Source organism: Lytechinus variegatus, chromosome 2, assembly GCF_018143015.1.
Source record: "Lytechinus variegatus isolate NC3 chromosome 2, Lvar_3.0, whole genome shotgun sequence".
NCBI lineage: Eukaryota > Metazoa > Echinodermata > Echinoidea > Temnopleuroida > Toxopneustidae > Lytechinus > Lytechinus variegatus.
The window spans coordinates 57,382,710-57,403,455 of NC_054741.1; the positions used below are offsets into that span (position 1 = coordinate 57,382,710).

Consider the following 20,746-nt stretch of genomic DNA (forward strand, 5'->3'; position numbering starts at 1 on the left):
TCATGTTTGAATGTGAACTACACGGCTCAGATTTCTCTTTCTTTTTTAAATATTGGAAACTCAAAATAAGCACATCATGTACAGCTGTACGTGCTCTGCAAAATAAGAGAGAGAGTTAACTAATGATCCCACTCACTCACTTTACTTTTTTTTCTTTCTGTATTTTATTACATGAAAAAAAATGAATATTTCATTTTTTGAAGATTTGATAAGGAAGCACACTGGCGGCGGAAGCCAAAAATTTTAGGAGGGGATAACCCAAGAAAAAAATTTGACAAGCAAAAAAAAAAAAAAAAAAAGGTTCTCAACCGAAAAAATTTAGGAGAGACGCTTAGGAAAATAAATTGACAAGCAAAAAAAAAAAAAAAAAAAAAAAAAAAAAAAAAAAAAAAAAAGTCATCAACTACAAATTTAGGGGGACCGTCCCCCCCTCCTCAAATTTAGGGGGGACACGTCCCCCCCGTCCCCCCCGCTTCCCCGCCGCCTAAGGAAGCATCGCTATCACAAATGGTCATAGAGATGACGATCTCTATGCAAATGGTTGATCAATATGAAGAAAAGTTTAAAGAAATAAAACGACAGATGGCGGTATGGCGAAAAAGAACTTTGACTCCTTCACAGGGGTATACGCTCACAGGGACAGTAACCATTGTTATTATTTTTTTCTCGAACCAAAATTAGAAATTATGAATGATGTTCACCGTTTTTTTTTTACGACTTTATGATGGCAAGGCAAACCTACTTAAATAAGTAGGAAACAAATGAGTGTATAGTGAGGGTGGTCTCATGATGTCTGATATTTTTATGCATTAAAAAAAGGATAAAAAGTTTTATTTCTTGTTCTGAAATATTCACTTTTCATGTTTCAATAATTTTTGCCAACACCATAATATATACATCTTTTCAATTTTTATGGGAGTATTATCAAACTTTAGCTATATCAATGCATATCAATGTATAACCCATTTTGGACAGTGCATTGCTGACTTTTTCAGATCTTATACTCGTCTTTATTGTTTATGATGTTGGAATAGTTCCCAAAATAAAACAAATAATAATGTCATATGTTTCAAGTTTGATGTGCCAAGAGGGTGCGTCGTGTTAATGAAATTTTGGAAAATGATGGAAAATCTCTCTCATATTTTTATTTCAAAGCAAATGCAATGTACAATTCAATTTTGTTCAATGTCATGCCTGTGCAATGTTATTCGATTTGGTTTCAATATCATGTTATACCAAACATAATGGAACCTACATCATGTATTATTCAGGAAGCGTTGATTTTAATGATTAAACTATTAATTAAAAAAAGGGTTGTGGTCATATTTACTATTCTCTTTTGAAGTATAAGTAGAGAGAATGTTAAAATCACACAAAATGGAAACAATTTTTTTTATTTTGACAATCATATTGTAGGTTTGGCAAATTGCCAACTCGTCCACTCACCACATTCATTTAGTCTAATGCCATTCCGTCCATCAACATTTCGTCTAACAACCAATTTGTCCAATAACCATTTGGTCCAATCATCACTTCGTCTAATCATCAGTTCGTCTATGGCCATTTCGTCTCAGTTGGTATAATAACCATTTTCTTTTCATTAATTTCGCCAAATTAACACTTAGTCCATTAGACCAAATGGTATGCTAAGTAAAAAGCTATTGGACGAACTGGTTATTAGACGAAATAGTGAGTGGACGAAATGGCAATTAGACATTGTGGATAGAGGACGAACTGATGGTAGATGATTGTAGACGAGTCGCCAGTTGGACAAATTGAGTTAGATTAAGTTAGACTTATTGGAAATAAACCATTTACTACCAAATAAGTTTTGATTCAATTGAAAATGTAAACATTAGGTGGTTTCAGGTCAAAATAGTGAATTAGATTATTCATATAAAAGATGATTTGTTAAGATTTGAACTAGTAACATATAACTTGTGTTCTTCGTAACAATAACAAAAAACTATTTTTATCCATATTGTTTGTTCTTGCATGCACCCACACAAATGCAATATGGTCAAACTCGACCTTTGGTTCTTTCGTAATAATTTACACATCAAAATGTCAAACCAGAATGAATTACATGTATTCGGATTTTATGGAAATAATAATGGTGCCCTTAACTGTATTTTGATAATCGTTAGAAAAGAAAATTTTGCAGTCAAATAAAACATTGTTTACCACTATTTGATCATATTTTGTCCAAAATAAAATCAATATGAAAAGTATATCTGAAAGAAAAGAAATTCATAAAAAGGTGATCAGTTTTACTTTACTATACATTAACTCTCTCAAATATTATTCTCTTTAAGAATCTTTTACTTATACATGATTTTTTAAAAACTTTGAAAGTTTGCTTTCTTTACAAATGATATGACAATTTCATGGAACATTGTATTATGTTTAAACCTTTCAACATATATTGTGTTGATTATTCAATTTTATATACTGTAAAAAAATATGTATTATATTGATTTTCAACAAAGAAACGTGGAAGGGTAAAAAAAGTGAATTGCATCGATGGCAAACCAAAACTTGTTTCACATTATTGAGGAATAACTTAATATTTTTCAGATGATTAATTACAAAAAAGAGTGATATGGTGACGTTATAGGTTCTCTCATTGATTTTTGCATATTAATGTTAAGTGAAATCAAATGAAACTTTAAAACGTCATACCTTTTTTATTTTTACTTCTGATTTTGATGAAATTTTAGCGTGATGCGAGTATGATTTTTCTTGATTTTTCTTTTTTTAATTCAAATCAAAAATTTTCCTTCCTTTCTTTGTCCTTTTTAAAATATTTCTTAATCCTCTATAAATCTACGTTGATGCTTCTCTCATTATCCTTTTTTATTATTTAATATCATAATTTGAGGGTGGAGTCCCTTAACGTCTCACAGAGATTTTTTTTTCCATCTTGTGTTCGACCTTTGATGATGCTCATTTCTGTCCAGTATGTTTGTATAAGGTTTATTTGAAACAGGTATGAGATTGACACGAATTTACAATAGAAAGATCAACTTGAATGAGCTTTGGACCGTCAACAAAATATGAGTTGGCCAATTTTCCAAGTGAATTTTACATCAGTGAAAAGCAAAATTCACAATATTTAATGACGGTCATTCCGTGCTTTTTACCTTTGATCCCGTTGCATAAATTGCTACAAGTAATTAATGGAAATAATAATTACAAGGTTGGTCAGATATCGATTTCGAATGGAATAAGCCCGGTTAGGATATACGGGGGTACTTCGACAAAAGGCCCATTATAGTAGTAATAATAGTAATAATAATATTAATAATAAAAATAATGATAATAAAAATAATGATAATAACAACAATAACAATAATAACAATAATAATCATAATAATACATAAGATTTATATAGCATCTTTTCCATTTTGATTAATGCTCAAGGCGCTTATATATAAGTGAGCAAAACATAAAAGTAAAGATAACTAAGAGACGTACAAGAAAAGATACAACATAAATTAGGAAAAATATCTGTCTTTAAGAAGAGGAGTGATGTGATCGTGTTTATTTGACAGAGAAACATTGCGAGCTGCTGAATTCTGAAGTTTTTGAAGTCCAATCAAACAAAATACACACTCAAACAAAAATATCGTCAAATTTGCTTAAGCGGGACAATTGATTTTTAGATAAACATAACCGTGTGCACTTTGGCAAGAATCTACACTCGATTTCCATCACAATATGCATACTGGGCTTGTGCACCTGTTATAAAATTTTATTCAAATTTGTGAACAAAAAGTATTTGGGTATAATTATGACAATATTACATGGAGAAAAATAGTTGTTACTGCAAAAAGGGGAAACAATTTTCATATTTTAGTATTCCAGATAGGACGTTGGTCGAGGGGAGCAACCTTTGTAAAGGCCATTGGCGGAAATCCCAGGGGGACAGGGGGGACGTGTCCCCCTACTCAAAATAGTAGGGGACATAATATCAAATGTCCCCCTACTATTTGGGGTCTTTTATGATGGTAAGAAATACATCATTCGAAATCGAACATGTATTTTAGGACGAGATGACCTTACTTTTGGGATGATAACCTTTTGTTTTTCTGGTCAAATTTCGTTGAAATGACTTTAAATTTGGGATGATAACCTTTTTTTTTGCTTGTCAAATTTTCCAGCCCCTTGTCCCCCTTCCTTTTGGGAGAGATTTTCGCCCCTGGTAAAGGCTACCGCACACCATTGGTCTGCGACCAGATTTTTTAATAAAACATAAGTACAATTCGATGCTATTGACATGATTGAGACAGGAAATATCTTACTGTGTAGTGTTCTAAATCAGCGTAAAAATACTTAGGTTTAAATCTGTGTCTATGCTAAAGACATCCTTCATATTACTTTAGAATTGATTTTGATATCTAGTCGTAATGACAACATAGTAATCATACGACCGGCTACAAAGCCTACAACATGAAAATAATCTGGCCTTTACTTCAAAAGAACGGCTTGCAACAACCGCGTAGCCAGGATTTCATTTTAGAGGGGCGGTAAATGCACGCAAAGCGTGCCAACACTTACAGAGCGCGCTTCGCCTTCACCCTAGGGGTGGGTGCAGGGAGGGGGAGTTTCCCCCTCCCGCGCGAAGCGCGAAGCTTTTAGTGTTTCATAAATTAAAATGAAAAGGAGCCGTTTCTCTTGTCTCTAGTACCTCCAATTCGGTTGACTATATTGCGATTTTGAACCTTGTTTTCAAAAGTGATTGTGAATGCACAAAAGAGGTATACAATGGAGGAAATTAAAATTATAATAACTCCGCGCGAAGCGCGGAAGCTAAAGCGTTTTATCAATTTTTCTTGCCATAAAAAGGGTCCCGAGAAAAGGGTTTTCTCAAAGATATATTGAATACTTTCTTTGGAAAGATCAGATTTGATTACAAACAATTTAGCAACAGTGCATATTTTTAACTCGCAAAACAGAGAAGATTGGTAGAGGAAGATATTCCTCCCCGCGCAGAGCAATGAAACTCTGAAATTTCAAAGGGCGGACGTTTCATCAAATGTAGATATCTCTAATACCCAATCTGCTCTAATTCAATTGATTTTCTAAGATTATTGAACTTCATTACAAGGAAAATAGTGCGCAAAAAGTTGAAACTTCTGTGATTTATTGAAACTATCTATCTATATAAAAAAAAGGATGCCTAATTTTTTGACTTATCCTGAAGCGCTTCATTTTGAATATAAAGAAACTTAAGTGTCATTCAAAATTTCAAAATGAGGGCGCAGAACAGGACAGGAGATGAATGTATACAGGGAAATGACATGAAGTTTAATACAATTTGATAAAAAATATTGTACTTTTTTATTTTATACGACACGAATTTCATACCTTCCTCTTTTTAAATTGGGAACCTGTTTGCCCCAAAATTATGGTTGTTTAGTAATGAGCTGAAAGCGGCGGGAGAAGTTGACTTTATGGAGGTGACGGCAGAAACTGATATAAAGATTTTACCCGCGCTCGGAGCCGACCAGACCAGAAGTTGCGCGATCAATTGAAAAAAAAAGATAACTTCATATATTTACTTCGGCCTAACCTTACTCAAATTCATGCCCTAATGTATACAATTTTAACTTTAACTGGCAAGAAGCACATAGCTGAGGTGGAAAAACAGGGTTAGAGAAAAGGTGGGGGAAACAATGGAGAACTTCAATATTGTCATTAAAACGCACGCAGCGCGGAAGCAAAATTCATATATAAATTTAGAGCAAGAAGAGTGAAGGAGTTTCTCTTTTGAGAAAAAAATAAAGAATAAAAAGAAAAAAACAAAGCTACCTTCCTTTCTTCCCTTTCCTCCCTTCCCTTTTCCTTTTCTCCTCTCTTTTTTCCCTTCTTTTTTTTTCTTTTTGGGGACGTTTTGGGGGGGGGGCGACCGCCCCCACCGCCCCCCTGGCTACGCGCCTGGCTTGCAATCATCATTATCATCACCACCACCATCAGCATCGTCATTATTATCATCATCATCATTATCATCATCATCATTATTATTATTGTTGTTGTAATTATTGTTCACTACAAAAATTATCAGAAAATCATATTTTCTCTTTGCTCTATTGCATCTCAAATGGGCCCAAATCCTTTTTTCTGAGGGTATAACCCCCCCCCCTTAAACCGAAGCCCTCAACCACCCAGGGAAGCTGGCTGCGTTTGATCATGGATCGGATCCATGGTTTGATTTACCATGCCCTCTTTTTTGCGGAGCTTTATTACGTATCTGAATAAATCATCCTGTGCATGGTGGAATGATGAAACAATTTTCAGGTCAAGGAGATTACTTTTCTTGACAAATCTTCTGTCAAGAATCGTTGCGCGATGTGTGCAGGCCATCTGAAAAAAAAGAGTTTCTTTCAAAACTTTCCATATCAATGGCAGAGCTTAAAATAGAGTTTACTCAATTCTGCTCATCCTTTATTGTGGTGCTTTACTCAAGATATCTAAACATAGGATTGGTTTACATTGTTCTATTGAACGCATCCAGTGATCTATGATCTGCGGATTTATAAGCGCATTATAACGGATTGTTCTATAAGCAAATAAGCTTTTGATGGGTTGTATTGCATTCATTTATAGGCTAAACATTGGGGTTCGCTATTTGTATATTGCATTCTTGAAAGTTGAACAAAAGAATTGAGGAAAGCAAGATATAATCCAGCTGATCTCGTTTAGAAACGCTTCTCAATCGTGATTTGAAAGACGTTTACATTTACGGCCGGGAATAGTGGACATTGAACACACCCTTTGTTTCTCATTTTATTTGCGTTTTGTAATCACGTTTTCAATCATGATCCATGTTGCCGTTTAAATTTGGAAACCGACATTGAATACTCGCTAAAGGGTGATAATTCATAAGGAAGAAGCGGGTATGTCAAACGATGGGTAACCCCGAAGACTTCTGTCCTTGCCAAAATGAATCATGGCACCCTAATAATACCCAAGAATGAAAACGGGGCCCCGTCTTACAAAGAGCTACGATTGATCCAATCAATCCCAATTTTCGATTGTATGGATGGAAATCCATCCACATCATACTTTTTCTACAAAGAGTTTGCACAATATCCTTTGTAAACAAAGAGAATCACACTGGAGAATGATGAATCATCATAAAGTATTTTGAAAAGTTTGCATTTGAGATGTTGACGTTGCTGGCCAACCATAGTTGTGTTCAGTGGCGTGCCGTGGGTCACGGCATGGGGGGGCACCAGCAAAAAAAATTGAGTCACTTAAGGTATACTGACCTAATAGAGACATTTTAAAGACATTACCATTAAACGGATATATATGTATCACTGTATGTATCATATATATATACATATATGTATCACTGATCAAATAATGCAAGCGCGAAGCGCGAGCTGAAATTTTTTGATAATCAGACATAGAAAGGGACATTAGAAGCATATTTTTATTATCATGTTACGTACCGGTATCGCTAAACAAACAATACGAGCGCAAAGCGCAAGCTGAAATTTTTGTATATATTGACCCCAAACATGGGACATTTTAAGGACTATCTTTCAGGAATCCATTAAGAGTACATATTTCTCCATATTCATCTAATGCGAGTGCCAAGCGCTTGCTGATTTGGTTAGAATTACATCTTAACACATGAATCACTTTTTGTAGTCATTGTAATCATTATTATCATACGCATCTCACTAATCAAATATTGTGAGCGCGAAGCGCGAGCTGAAAATATAGGAATTTCAGACCTGAAGAGGGGCATTCTACGGCTTGTTTGTAGGAATTCACTAAGACCATACGTATTTCACTAACCAAATGATGCGAGCGCGAAGCGCGAGCTAAAATTCAGATAAAAAAGGAAACATTTTAGGACTGATTTTAGGAATTCATGAAGAGCAGACAAATCTCACAAATCCTTTAATGCAAACGAAAGCACGGACAGGAAATGTTTTATATTAAGACCTTAAAATGGGGCGATCACTTTAAGTAGTCATGAAAAAGAAGCATAATGTCACTACATAAAACAATAATAGCTCAAAGTGAGAGGAAATATATTTGGTGTATATTGACTTGATTTGACAACGTCACGCCTCTCAAATATACTTGAAAACTATACTATTTCGAAAAAATATTTGATCTATTATATCTAGTTAAACTGAAAACGCGAGCATCAGGAACAATGAAGACATAGGCCCTGAGAAATAATGTTTCATAAAGTTATGAAAAAAATGTTTTTTTAATGTAATACAGAAACGTAACATAATTATAATATAACATTATAATTTCTTCTTTCCCACGCGTTTCTTTTCCTTTTTCCCTCCATTTCTCCTTTTCCCCGTTTTTTTTGGCCAGCCGATGGGGGGGGGCACGTGCCCCCCTTGCTCCCCGTAGTTACGCCACTGGTTGTGGTTGATCGGATCACTCGCATCTCTTTGTAAGACGGGGCCCTGGTGTACTGCTGACTCTAAACGTAACTAATAGGGCTTGAATGTCTTCCACTTGATTGACCGAAAAAATAGAAATTTTGAAAATGTCTATGTAAACATTCGTCGAGTATTTTTTCCCCATTTTACCATGAGGGGGGTGTGAATGCTCTAATATAATGAATGACAACGCGGGCTCCCTATGAAAATATTGCATGACCAGCATGATAACGCTTAAAAAGGTGAGAGTGATCCCGAACGACCGTTGAAGGTTACCCCCAATTATGTTTCATCTGTTACCTCCATCACAGTATCTCCAATTTTGAAAATATATATATTTGCGTTGTGCAAGTTCATTAAATAGGCTGTGTTTAGGGCATGTAATTGTACCAGATAAAACAAACGAAACTATTTTTCTATAGATTAATGTAAAAACGCAGGAGTTTAACCAGTTTTGTATCATGGCAGGGGTGTGTTCCTACACACCCCTGCCATGGGAGTCAAGGGGCGATCGCCCCCCCAAAAAAAAAAATTAGTAAAAATATATTTTTAGAAATGATGAGAAAATCAGGAAAAGAGAAAAAAGGAAAAGAAAACAAAGAAGGCTGTCAAAAAGAGAGGTCTAGTTCGTGCACCTCTATACTCCTGTCAAAGCTGGGACGTCAGCTTTATATTCATACATAATAAAGTAACGTTCTGCTAAAAGGACTTTGACAGGAGTTGTTAAATCTTTGATTCATATTTTCAACGAGTCCATTTCTTCCGGAGCTGTTCCATCATCATTTGTTTGTTTGTTTGTTGTTGTTTTCTTGTGTGTGTTTTTAAGGCGAGAAGGTGATGGGTAATTATCGCTCAATGTCATTATTTCCCCGTCTGTCGAAAGTTCTGGAAAATTAGTTTTTATACGTACTACAAAGATTATTGGTATGCATGAATTGTTTTATCCCTTGCAGTGTAGTTTCCGTGAAAAAATGTAATATATACCCTTTTTGACAATAATTAACAAAACTACTAATGGAATTGGCGCATATGAGCTTGCTGTTGGGGTGTTCCTAGACCATATAGACTTCTTCGAGGTTTTCGACACAATAAATTGCGATATATTATTGTAAAAACGGAATCCATTAAAGAATTAGCTGAGGGGTTGCCTTGGAGCGGTTCGGGAACTACCTCAGCAACAGCAAGCAGTATGTTTTCATAGCAAATGTCAATTCTACTCATAGGCGGCGGAAGCGGGGGTACGAGTCCCCCCTAAATTTGAAGTGGGGAACGATCCCCGCCCCTAATTTTTTTGCTGATGACCTTTTTTTTCCTTTTTTTTTTTTGCTTGTCAATATTTTTTGCCTGTGTCCCTCCTCAAATTTTTGGTGGCCCCCCTAAAATTTTTAGAACTTCCAAATTAATTTCGTGTGGAGTCCCCCGAGACTCAATCTTGGGTCCGCTTCTTTTTCTTGTCTCCATTATACTTTTGTAAAATCATCAGTTACATTTTTTCCCCTGAACCGAAAGTAATTACATAACAATTTCAGCAAACAATTTGAGACAGGCCTTGGGGTGGACCATATCCAATGAATTATTGCTCAATCTAAAAAAAAAATGCATGCTTTTTCGTGATATTATAGATGAACCTCATATTAATAAAAAAAAACATTCAAGGGCTTTAAGCTGGAGATTTCTAGGGATAACTAAAGACGACAAAAATTCGTGGGAGGACCAAAAAGATAATATTCATCGGATAATTAAAAAAAAAATGAGCTGTACAGTATATAAATAAGGTTAAATTTTAATCCCGGATCGTTGTTTAATTATTGGTACTCTACATTGATCTTCCTTCATTATTGTTTAATTGCATGTATGGGTACATGTATTTTGTGTGATAATATCATTTGAACAGACTTCCCATTCTACAGAAAAAAAACAAATTACGCATTATTTGTCATTCTGATTATCTAACACGCAAGGAATATGTTCTTTTTAAGATATTCACGATATATTCTTAAGCTATTTCATGTTTATCATAATCCTGGACCATTCATTATATAACCTTTGGAATGGTTTGTGTTACCTCCCATACAGAAAACAAACATTGACACGGCCTATTATCATCATACCAAGATATCATTGTTGGGATCCCACAGGGCAGTGTTCTGGGCCCCATTGATATCTCTAAAGTGTTATAGTGGCACATGTCACATTTTTGCAGATGATTATATAGTATTGGACCAAATTCAAAGACAATACATTTTGATATGCAAAACAATTTAGATGAAAAAAAAACTGGCATGACTCAATCATCAATTAATTTTAACAAGACAAAAGTCATGATGATATTAAAAAATAGATCCTCGGCCAAACTTCACCTAATATCAATATCAATCGATGATATAAGCCAGTAACAAGTCAAAACTATAAGACATCTTGCAGTCGAAATACAAGACAATCTTAAATGGAATTCACATATTGCTTAATTATCCAAAAGTTAAGCTTATAAGATTGATGTTTATTGCAATCGTGATTTTCTGTTTTCATCAGGTCATCTTTTGTACCTGAATGAATATATTTTGATAAATGAATAGATAAATAGACAACTTTTAACAAGCATGAATTAAAAAATGTAATTAATGTATATAAAGCATGACAATATTCATCATTACCCTATATAGCGGCGTATATAGAGGATTGGTATATTGCCTCCAACAAAATCTGACGAACAACGAGGGTGGGGTGGGTGTTGGACTATCTTGTGTTGTAAATAATTTCCGGTTCTTGTGCGGCGAATGGAAACCCCCAAACACAAATACCTCTAAATAGTGTAAATCGTGGAGGCTGACTGACATTATAAAGGTTACTCGATGACATTTATATATTAACTTCCTATGTTTCAGTAAAGTTTCTTGAATTGTGAAATAATTTACATTGATTTGAATTCTTTCATTTTCCACTCTTGCTTCAATTATAAATTTCAGAAAAAATCATACATGATAATCAAAATATAATTGAAATACATATTAAGTTGAAAAGGTGAACATGTTTAGAAAAATAAAGTATTCAGTGAATATTGGTCGAATTGGTTTCTGTGAAAACAAAAAAAGTGACGGAACTTGAATGAAAAGCAAGGCTTGTAGTTCTTAGGTCCCTAAAAATCCGAAGAGTATGTATATAATGTTCTTGTTTTTCATGAAATAAATAACAAAATTAGCTCATCACTGTCAAGACTGACTACAACATTAGACTACTAGGCCTACAATAGTAAAATTAGGAATAAGTGTTAATTCATTTCGTCTTCAGGGGATCATGTATAGACATCAAACAATCATAGATTTTCAGTAGAACCCCCCACCCCCGCCCCACTTAAAGCCCATTCTTGTATTCTGTCTTGAAGTATATTTGTCAAGCATTGCAGGGATCAATTACCAAAATAAACATACATGATTATACACAAATGATCATAATGTTGTAAAAGTAAACAAGATAAAATACTGTTTCTACTCAAATCTTCATCATGTTCATGATATCATGTCTCGCTAGAATACTAGACAATGGCGAATTATATAAACGTTCACACATCAAATTTAGAATGAATTGGTACATGGTGGACAAAGGTTTGGCTAAATAAACAGATCCATTTAAATCGGTGTAAATTGGGCCAGTTCAGTTCTTATCTGCTTAGAAGAAGATAAATTTTCTATAATCGTGACTTTTAATAGGACATTACGATCATGTTTTATGGCCCCACGGACTGATTCCCACCTACTTTTGGTTGTTTGGGTTTTTTCATCATGCTCTGCAGAATGCTGATATAATAATTAAAAAACAACAACACTGAAATGCAAAAAAAATAATAAACTTTCTGCTGAACCACCTGCATGTGTGTCTATCAAGTCAAAGGCTTGTTTCACCTAAAAGAAATAACAAAATAAAACAAAAACAGAGGAAGCGTCTGAAAATTAAATTAGTACTCGGTAGAATACATTCCAGTATTTTCTATGTCTTCGTCAGAAGTCTTTTTACAAGGAGAATATTTCATGAAAGGATTTGTCAGACCTTTTATCCGACAAGTCCTGTTTCATCCGACAGTTACCATCGTAACAGTGCCACTCAGAATCAAGGAAAGTTGTCTGGGCCCGTTGCAGAAAGAGTTGCAATCAAACGAAACTCTAAAAATCATGCGTATCTTGATTTTCAACCAATTAACAGCGCGCATTTTGGACTTGCGGTTGATTTTTTGACTTGCGTTTAAACGCAACTCTTTCTGCAACGGATCTGACAACTTGTCGGACAAAATTGTAATGAAACGCTCCCTTGATTATATTCGGGCTATTTAGTTCTTTAGTGTATTATTAAAAAAACGCCTGTTTTCATGCCTCAGTCACATTTCCCTAACGTTACGTCTACGGCGGCCGTACGGCGAGTCGAAAACAGTCGTTTTGATTTATCTATTTTTTTTGTACTGGCTACATATCTGGTTTGAATAAAAATGAATAAAACGGCCGTTTTCGACTCGCCGTATATACGGCCGCTGTACACAGCAAAAACTGTGGTGTTAACCGGTGTACATAGAGGACCACACCAGTTATTTTACATCGGTGTTAAATTGGTGGTGTTAGTTTTACACCTATAGGTGTTATTGCAACACCTATGGTTGTTAAATTTACACTCTTTGGTGTTATGTTCAGTCTCTATAGGGTGTTATTTTAACACCTAAGGGTGTGGTCCTCTATTAACACCAATTGGTGTCAGTTTTAACACCACTGTTTTTACTGTGTTTATAGAGCAAAAATGACTGAGGTATGCCTATTTAAACACCTCTCATCATGCTGATTTATACGAGGTAGATATAGGATTTTAGGAAATAAGGAGAGGGTGCAAAAAGTGAGGCTATCGCCTGGTAATATTTTCCAGATCATAAAAGAGTTGATTCCTCAAAGAAATCTGACAGTTAAGGGGGGGGGGTCTTATAAGGTAGAACGCTTTGCACAAACGGACTGTTCATTTTTGGTATAGGTGTCAACTGCATGACTGTATGTATCATTGGCGGATCCAGGGGGGCACATCCGGCCCGTTTCCCCACCCTTGGCGATACCAAAATACTTTGTTATTGGATAAGGTCATGCAGTGAAGACATAGGACCCCTTTTTTTTGCTCGTCAATATTGTCCATGGAACAAAAGTGGCATCGACTTTGTAGTGAAGACCCTTTGGGGGGGGGGTTGTCAAAATTTTCCTGTAAAAAATTCCCCTGGATCCATGCATGGACACAGACACAGTTACTCATCTTTTATTGCATTAAATTGTCAAATCAAAGACAATCTGTTTATTTTGTCATTGCAAATGGCAGTTTAAGTACCAAAGTCTCTCGAACAACATGTCATAAAATTGCAGTCAAGAAGACATCGAGCAAACACACAAGCTACGGGAGAATTACCCTCACGTTACATCAGATCTATATGGACCTATATAGGTCCACGCCCTTAACCGGTACAGGCGCCGCGGTGCCGGCGCGTCCATGCACAGTTATTTTTTATAGGCCCTCCCTTTTCATTGAAATATGGACATCAATACTTAAGAAATTATATTTGATTGATCGTATAGGTCTACCCTTTGGTTTTCTAGAGAGGATAAATGAGATATTTAAAATGAAGAAAAGAGGGAAAATGAATATTTATCATAATAGAAACTAGCTAGTCTCACGCGTGACTCGATCCAGGAACCCTATTTTCAAGGTCGATGACTGAGCGAAAATAGCTCACAAATTGGGATAATCGACCGGAGTTTTTATGAAATGTCTTAATATAATGGTATTAATGACGACCTATTTAAGCCTATACACTGTTTGTTTATCATGGTGTTTGAAGAAAGTACATGGCCTGTACAACGCACACATGAATAATATAACAATAGAATAGAGATTTATTTTTTACTCTCATAATCAGTCGGGTCTCAGTCAAACAGATCTCTGAGTTGTTATACTTGTTAGTGAAAATTCCTCACAAGAGAGTTCTTTAAACATTCGAGAGCAAATAAAGCAACATTTACCTCTACCCTTCTACTAAAACGCAATTGATTATCAAAGTTCAGTAAATTTGAGAAAAGGTGCGCGGACTGGTGTATATAGTCTATATTATTTTAAGAAAAAAAAAACCATACCTTGTTCCTGATGGTGGGTCCTTGGAAAACGTATCCAGATTCTCCCCGTCAGACATCGTCAAATTAGTAGTTGATTTGGACGCCATGATGATGAGGTTTGTGATCCTTGTCCCAACTCCACCTATTTACTTCTCGATCCAAGAAAAGAAAACTCGCATATAAAAAGGAAGTTATGCAATTGCGCCTTTGCATGGAAACCAATCAGTATCCTGTGCGGTATAACCCCCGATTATTGCTGAATAATCTCCCCATATAATCTCGAATCGCGATCAGTCGAAAACTGAGGGAAGTGTTTGTTGGGCGAGTACACAACCAACAAACCCAAATAAAAGGATACCTCACGCAATGTAATCACTACTCTTGCTGTTTATACATAGACAATTTAAAGCTATTCAGTAATATATTCTTTTATCTTATCGGGTTTTTTCCGATTTTCAGATCACTTGAAAAGTGTTGTGTTTAAAACATACATACTGTAGGCCTATTGTTAACTATGAAACGAGTTAGTTGGGCCCTTTCAAACACCATTGAATAATCAATGATAATGGGAAGAAGAAAAGTGTTGAGAATACATGATATGATTAAAATTAAGGTTAATTATGTCTAATCATCATATTCATCATAAAGCGACTAGCTGTTTGTCGAAAATACATCATCCTAAGTTGTGAAACCTTTAAGCATATTCATGATTAATAGTTTTGTTCTTAAAATGCATGGCTTCATACCTGGGATTATCGTTGGGCTAATAGGTTCATCCCAGACACAATACCCCATTAAAATTTGTACTCTAGATGGATACTTGCAACGCCACTTGATATGGATCCATTTCTGGATGCCAAACGGTCATAGCCACACTCCTTTGAATATAATAGTGACATCATATTGTGTCTGAATGTGATTTATCATTATTCAACAAAATAGATTGCTCGAAATCATCGTCATAAATATTTGTTATGAACTTTGGTCTTATGCCAACCCAGCCACTTGTAGGTTTCATTTTGCATATCAAATACAGATAATGGTTATGTATATCAGTGGCGTACCGTGGGTCACGGCATTGGGGGGGCACCGCCAAAAATTTTGAGTAACTTAGTGAGCGCGCGAAGCGCGCTCAGTTGCCAGTTTTACTGACCTAATAGAGACATTTTAAGGAAGCTCTTGCAGTCATTGTGATCATGAATAACATACGCATCTCACTAATCAAATAATGCGAGCGCGAAACGCGAGCTGAATTTTTTTATATTCAGACCAAAAATGGGACATTATAATCAAGTTTTTGTAATCATAATACGTACCTGTCTCGCTAAACAATGCGAGCGCGAAGCGCGAGCTGAATTTTTTTGTATATATTGACCTCAAAGAGGGAGATTTTAGGGACTATATTTTAGGAATCTATTAATAGTATAAATATCTCACCATAGTCATCTAATGCCAGTGCCAAGCGCTTGATGATTTTGTCAGAATTACATCTGAACACGTGAAGCACATTTGTAGTCATTGTAATCATGATTATCATACGCATCTCACTAATCAAATATTGCGAGTGCGAAGCGCGAGCTGAAAATTTAGGAAATTCAGACCTGAAGAGGGGTATTTTAAGGCTTGTTTGTAGGAATTCACGAAACCATACGTATTTCACTAACCAAATAATGCGAGCGCGAAGCGCGAGCTGTAATTTTTTTATATTCAGATCAGAAAAAAGGGACATTTTAAGGACTGATTTTAGGAATTCATGAAGAGCAGGCATATCTCACTAATCCACTAATGCGAACGTAATCACGGACAGGAAATGGTTTATATTAAGACCTTAATATTGGGTAATCACTTTAAGTAGTCATGAAAAAGAAGCATATATTACTAGGTAAAACAATAATAACGCGAGTGCGGGAAATATATTTGGTGTGTATATTGAGAACGGGAGGTTTTAACAGGATTGTACATGCATATCTCGCTATGCAGACAATGCGATCACCAGGAACAATGAAGACATAGGCCCTGAGCAAATTATGATTCATTAAGTTATGATAAAAATGTTTATTATGTAGTATAAAATAATTACAATATAACATTATAATGGATATTAATTTCTTCTTTCCCACTACGTTTCTCTTCCTTTCTCCCTTTTTTCTCCTTTTCCCCGTTTTTTTTTTTTTGGTCAGCCGATTGGGGGGCACGTGCCCCCCCATGCCCCCCCGTAGTTACGCCACTGATGTATATAATACGCGAATGGCATATCATATAGGCCTACGGGGCATCTTTTAAAATGATAGCTATTTTGGGTAAAAATGTATATATCACCATACTTCAATTCCCTGATAACAGGCAATTAAGTCTTTACGTTTACTCAAACAAGAGGCAAAAATCCAAAGTATTAATGTATGGTGTTAATTTACACCCATAAGCCTTGATGTAATTTACATACATCAGTAGCGTACAAACGGGAGGGGGGACTTGGGGGAGCTTGCCCTACCCAGTTTTCTCGACCAAGAAAAAAAAACGAAAGAAAAAGAAAGAAAGAGAGAAGGGTGAAGTATAACGTTATTTTTTTATGTATTATGTCAAGAAATTATCACAAAATTTGATTTTTGCAATAAAAATATCGAAAATTTTGCTCACTCGCTTCGCTCACAACTTTTTATGGATTTTGCGCGGCCCGATACGCCATATTTTGACCCCCTCAAAATGTTTGGCTCATAACGCCACTGACCTCGTTAATTCTATACGGTCCGTGTATTGGACCCGACTACCATAGGGTATCGGGGTTTTGCACCACGGGTACCACTTTAGGCTTGTCAGGGGTTCAAAGGAAGAATGGGTGAAGGATTTGGAAATATCAAGAAAAAAAATCAAGAAGAGTAGTAAATTAAGCTACTGGCGTCAATATTTTGAAGGGGCAAGTCACTTATCCTTTTCCCAAGTTGAATAAGGACTTAATAAAGTTGCAGAGTTTCCAAAAAAATGAAGAATTTTGATTAAATTTGATAGGCGAACGGGAATCTTAACGGCAATTGCATTATTGTATGTTTATAATCAGCTGATTACACATTTATTTTGTGCTATGTATTTTGATGCACGGCGACCTTTTTTGAAAACTGAAACTTGGCTACTCGTGAAACTAAAAATGAAAAACTAAAATGATGAATAAAATAAATATCAAGTGCAGAATAAACACTACTATCGAATACAGGCCTAGCCTTATGGTCCAACAAAATTTCTTGACCATATTCCAATCGACTTTGTCAGTTATTTAAATAGCATAGACCCATATGACAGTATGCAATTCTTAGATTTTAAACGACTTTCATATGGTTACTCCAAGAGAATACGCGACAATATTTGATGAAGTTGATACCACTTTTCATCTTAAATAGCAGGCAAATTGCTATATAAGAGAAGATTAGAGAAGATAACAATGTTGATTAAAAAAATATCATTTCTCGACGAGAGCTATGTTATCTTCTTTTTACCAAATCATCCCGGTATTCGACGGATAAAAAACCCCCTGTAAATGGCATGTGGGGTTGTATGTAACTGCGTTGGAAGTTCGGTTGAATTTCCTTTTTAGAAAAAAAATGCAATAATTAAACAAGGGGATATCTTTAATATAGGCATATCGATTATGACCCAAAATAATATATTGTACAGCAAAATTGATTTTAATCTTCAATTTCAGAGTTACAGCTTTGTGACTTTTGTCATCGGATAATAGGACTCAGTTCAGCAGCCAGAAGAAGGTTTAACATGATTTCTCTTCACCCTTCCTATTATCAGTCTATGGATGTTTAAATTGTTTACTGTTCTGTCCAAAAGTTACAAGTTGAAACTTTGCCTGATATAGCAACAGTTATTTTTCATACAAAAGGGGGACTAAATCAATGAAAATAATAAATATAGATAACCGGGGGGCTGACCATGCAAAAAATCACAATTAGATAGTCAATTTTACGTTTTTTGTACACGGATTTTGAAAAAAAGTGCGGGGTCCCCCGCAGCCCCCGTCTCTGCGACCCACAGTGCGTCTATACCACTGATCTCTATAATAGAGATCAGTGGTCTATACCTATACTGTCAATCCCAGGCCCACGTATAACCGAGACTCCGACCCATGGACCGAGCGAGACGATCGAGACTACTTTCAAACTTTTGTTGTCTGTCGAGAGCTAGAGAGCTAGAGCGCGCCTGCGCCAGAACCATGGCGGCATCCATGAGCTGGGATAGACTTCGTCGAGGCGTTTCTACTTCCCCAAACCGGTAGAAAAATCGAGTTCTTTGACCGTAAGTCTTACATTTATTTTCATTAAAAAGATACATATCCATCTATATTCGAAATGCGATAAAAAATTACTATTGAGGGATTGAGATTCAGACAAGGCAGTTACACTATAGTCTACTTAGTTTTTCATTGTCCCATGTGTGCTTATTGATGTAGAGATTGTAGGGTCTAACCAATTGCTCACTGTACCCGGCCCAGTTGTGTGTCCGGACAGGCTGTTTGTAGCCTGGAGGCGTCTGGGGAGTAAAAATCATCTGCTATATGTAGGCTTACTCCCCACACGCCTGGCGCTGCAAGCCATAGGCCCACACGAAGGAGAGTTTTTGGAGAGAAACAATGTTGCCATGGTTGCCCCAAAATTTGATTTGTTTAACTTAGCCTCACTCTAGGCGACAACGCAATACTTACCCGTGTTAAGAAACTGGGACTCCACTCACGCGCATTTGGGCCGCCCTAGCTTAGAACTAAGCTTTGTTTCACGAAAAATTGAATATTCTTATAATTCAATACATGTAACTAATTAGATTAGTACTGTTAAATCGGTACTCACCGGTTCTTTTCTTGAATTTTCTTGAAAATTCCCACGCTTCTGGCTTCAATTCTGCGATAGATTCTGTTGCCATAGACAGCTACACATGCAACTTTATTTATAAATGGAGCGCCCCTTACGAGAGTCGCTAATGCCGCGGAAAAATTGTTAGGCATTTTGGCCTGTGGTCAAGGCGTTTTTCTGTTCTATTTTTTTTATAGGTATGAGATCGAAATCACAGCGACTATTCACACTGTTCCATAATGATTCCGAAAGGAGGTGCAACACCCCCCACCCACATGGGCGCAAATCCCAGGGGGACACTTCCCCTAACCCAAAATAGTAGGGGCACATTATCAAATGTCCCCCTACTATTTTTGTTCTTTTATATATGATGGAAAGAAATAGGCCTACATCATTTAAATCGAAGTAAAACATGTATTTTGGACGAGACGACCTTCTTTTGGGGGTGATAAACCTTTTTGTTTTTTTTTTGTTAGTTTGTTTTTGTTTTGTTTTTTGCCTGTTTTCCAGCCCCTGGTCCCCTACCTTAGATTTCCACCCTTGCCTCCCACTACTCTTGATATTGTTTGCGAATCTGTTTTGTAAATTAAAGGGGAATTTCACCCTGATAAAAAGATGATGAAAATATGAGAAAAATCATTTCAAAATATCGATGAAGGTGTTATTTGACAAAAAATGGAGTTGATAGAATTTAGAATGCTTGATTTATTGTGACGTCTATAACGAGCAGTTGCTCTATCCTAAATATAAAATGCCCAAATTTCCCATTTTTAATGGTCCGTAACGACCCACTTTTTTCTTTTTGATAACAAGTATGAATTGATATAGGCCTACTAAAATGTACCATAAAAATCATTATCATGTATTTCTTGACATTTCATTTACTTTTTTACCATAATAATAGCTGCTTGCAAAGGCCTACGCCGTCACAAAAAAACCCGGGGGGGGGGCCACTTACATTGACGAGTGGATACCATGCGCGACCAAAAAAAAACGTAAAAAGGATGTTCTTTTCATGATAGGGCACGTTACCTACGTAACGTGATAAGGGTGTCAAAAACACAAAAATAACGAAAAAAGGGTATCTATTAATTCGCTAGGAAAACCGTCGTGTTTAGGGTCTAATTTGCGGGGATGATAAAACAAAATCAAAATGTTTTATAAAGGATGTCCTTTTTGCTCCAACACTTCGTGTTTAGAGTCCGATTTGCGCGAGGTGTAGAAGGTGGGGTCGTACTAAACCAAATAAGGTAAAGCCGACGACCGAAGGACCCGTAACAATAAAACATTCCTGTACTTGTTTAGGGGTTCATTTCAGGGAATATTTGCCAAGAGTATCGTTTTGTTTCCA

The 20,746-nt window shown here is 36.0% G+C and overlaps 1 protein-coding gene across 1 annotated transcript in view; it reads right to left on the reverse strand.

Moving 5' to 3' along the window:
- LOC121408454 (glutathione hydrolase 1 proenzyme-like) overlaps positions 1 to 14,768 on the reverse strand; it is a 37,365-nt gene extending 22,597 nt beyond the window's left edge. The window contains exon 1 of the mRNA XM_041599930.1: positions 14,570 to 14,768. Within this exon, the coding sequence (XP_041455864.1) occupies positions 14,570 to 14,655 (86 nt within the window). The 5' untranslated portion in view covers positions 14,656 to 14,768. The remainder of the gene's footprint in view (positions 1 to 14,569) is intronic.
- Between the last annotated feature and the right edge of the window lie 5,978 nt (positions 14,769 to 20,746).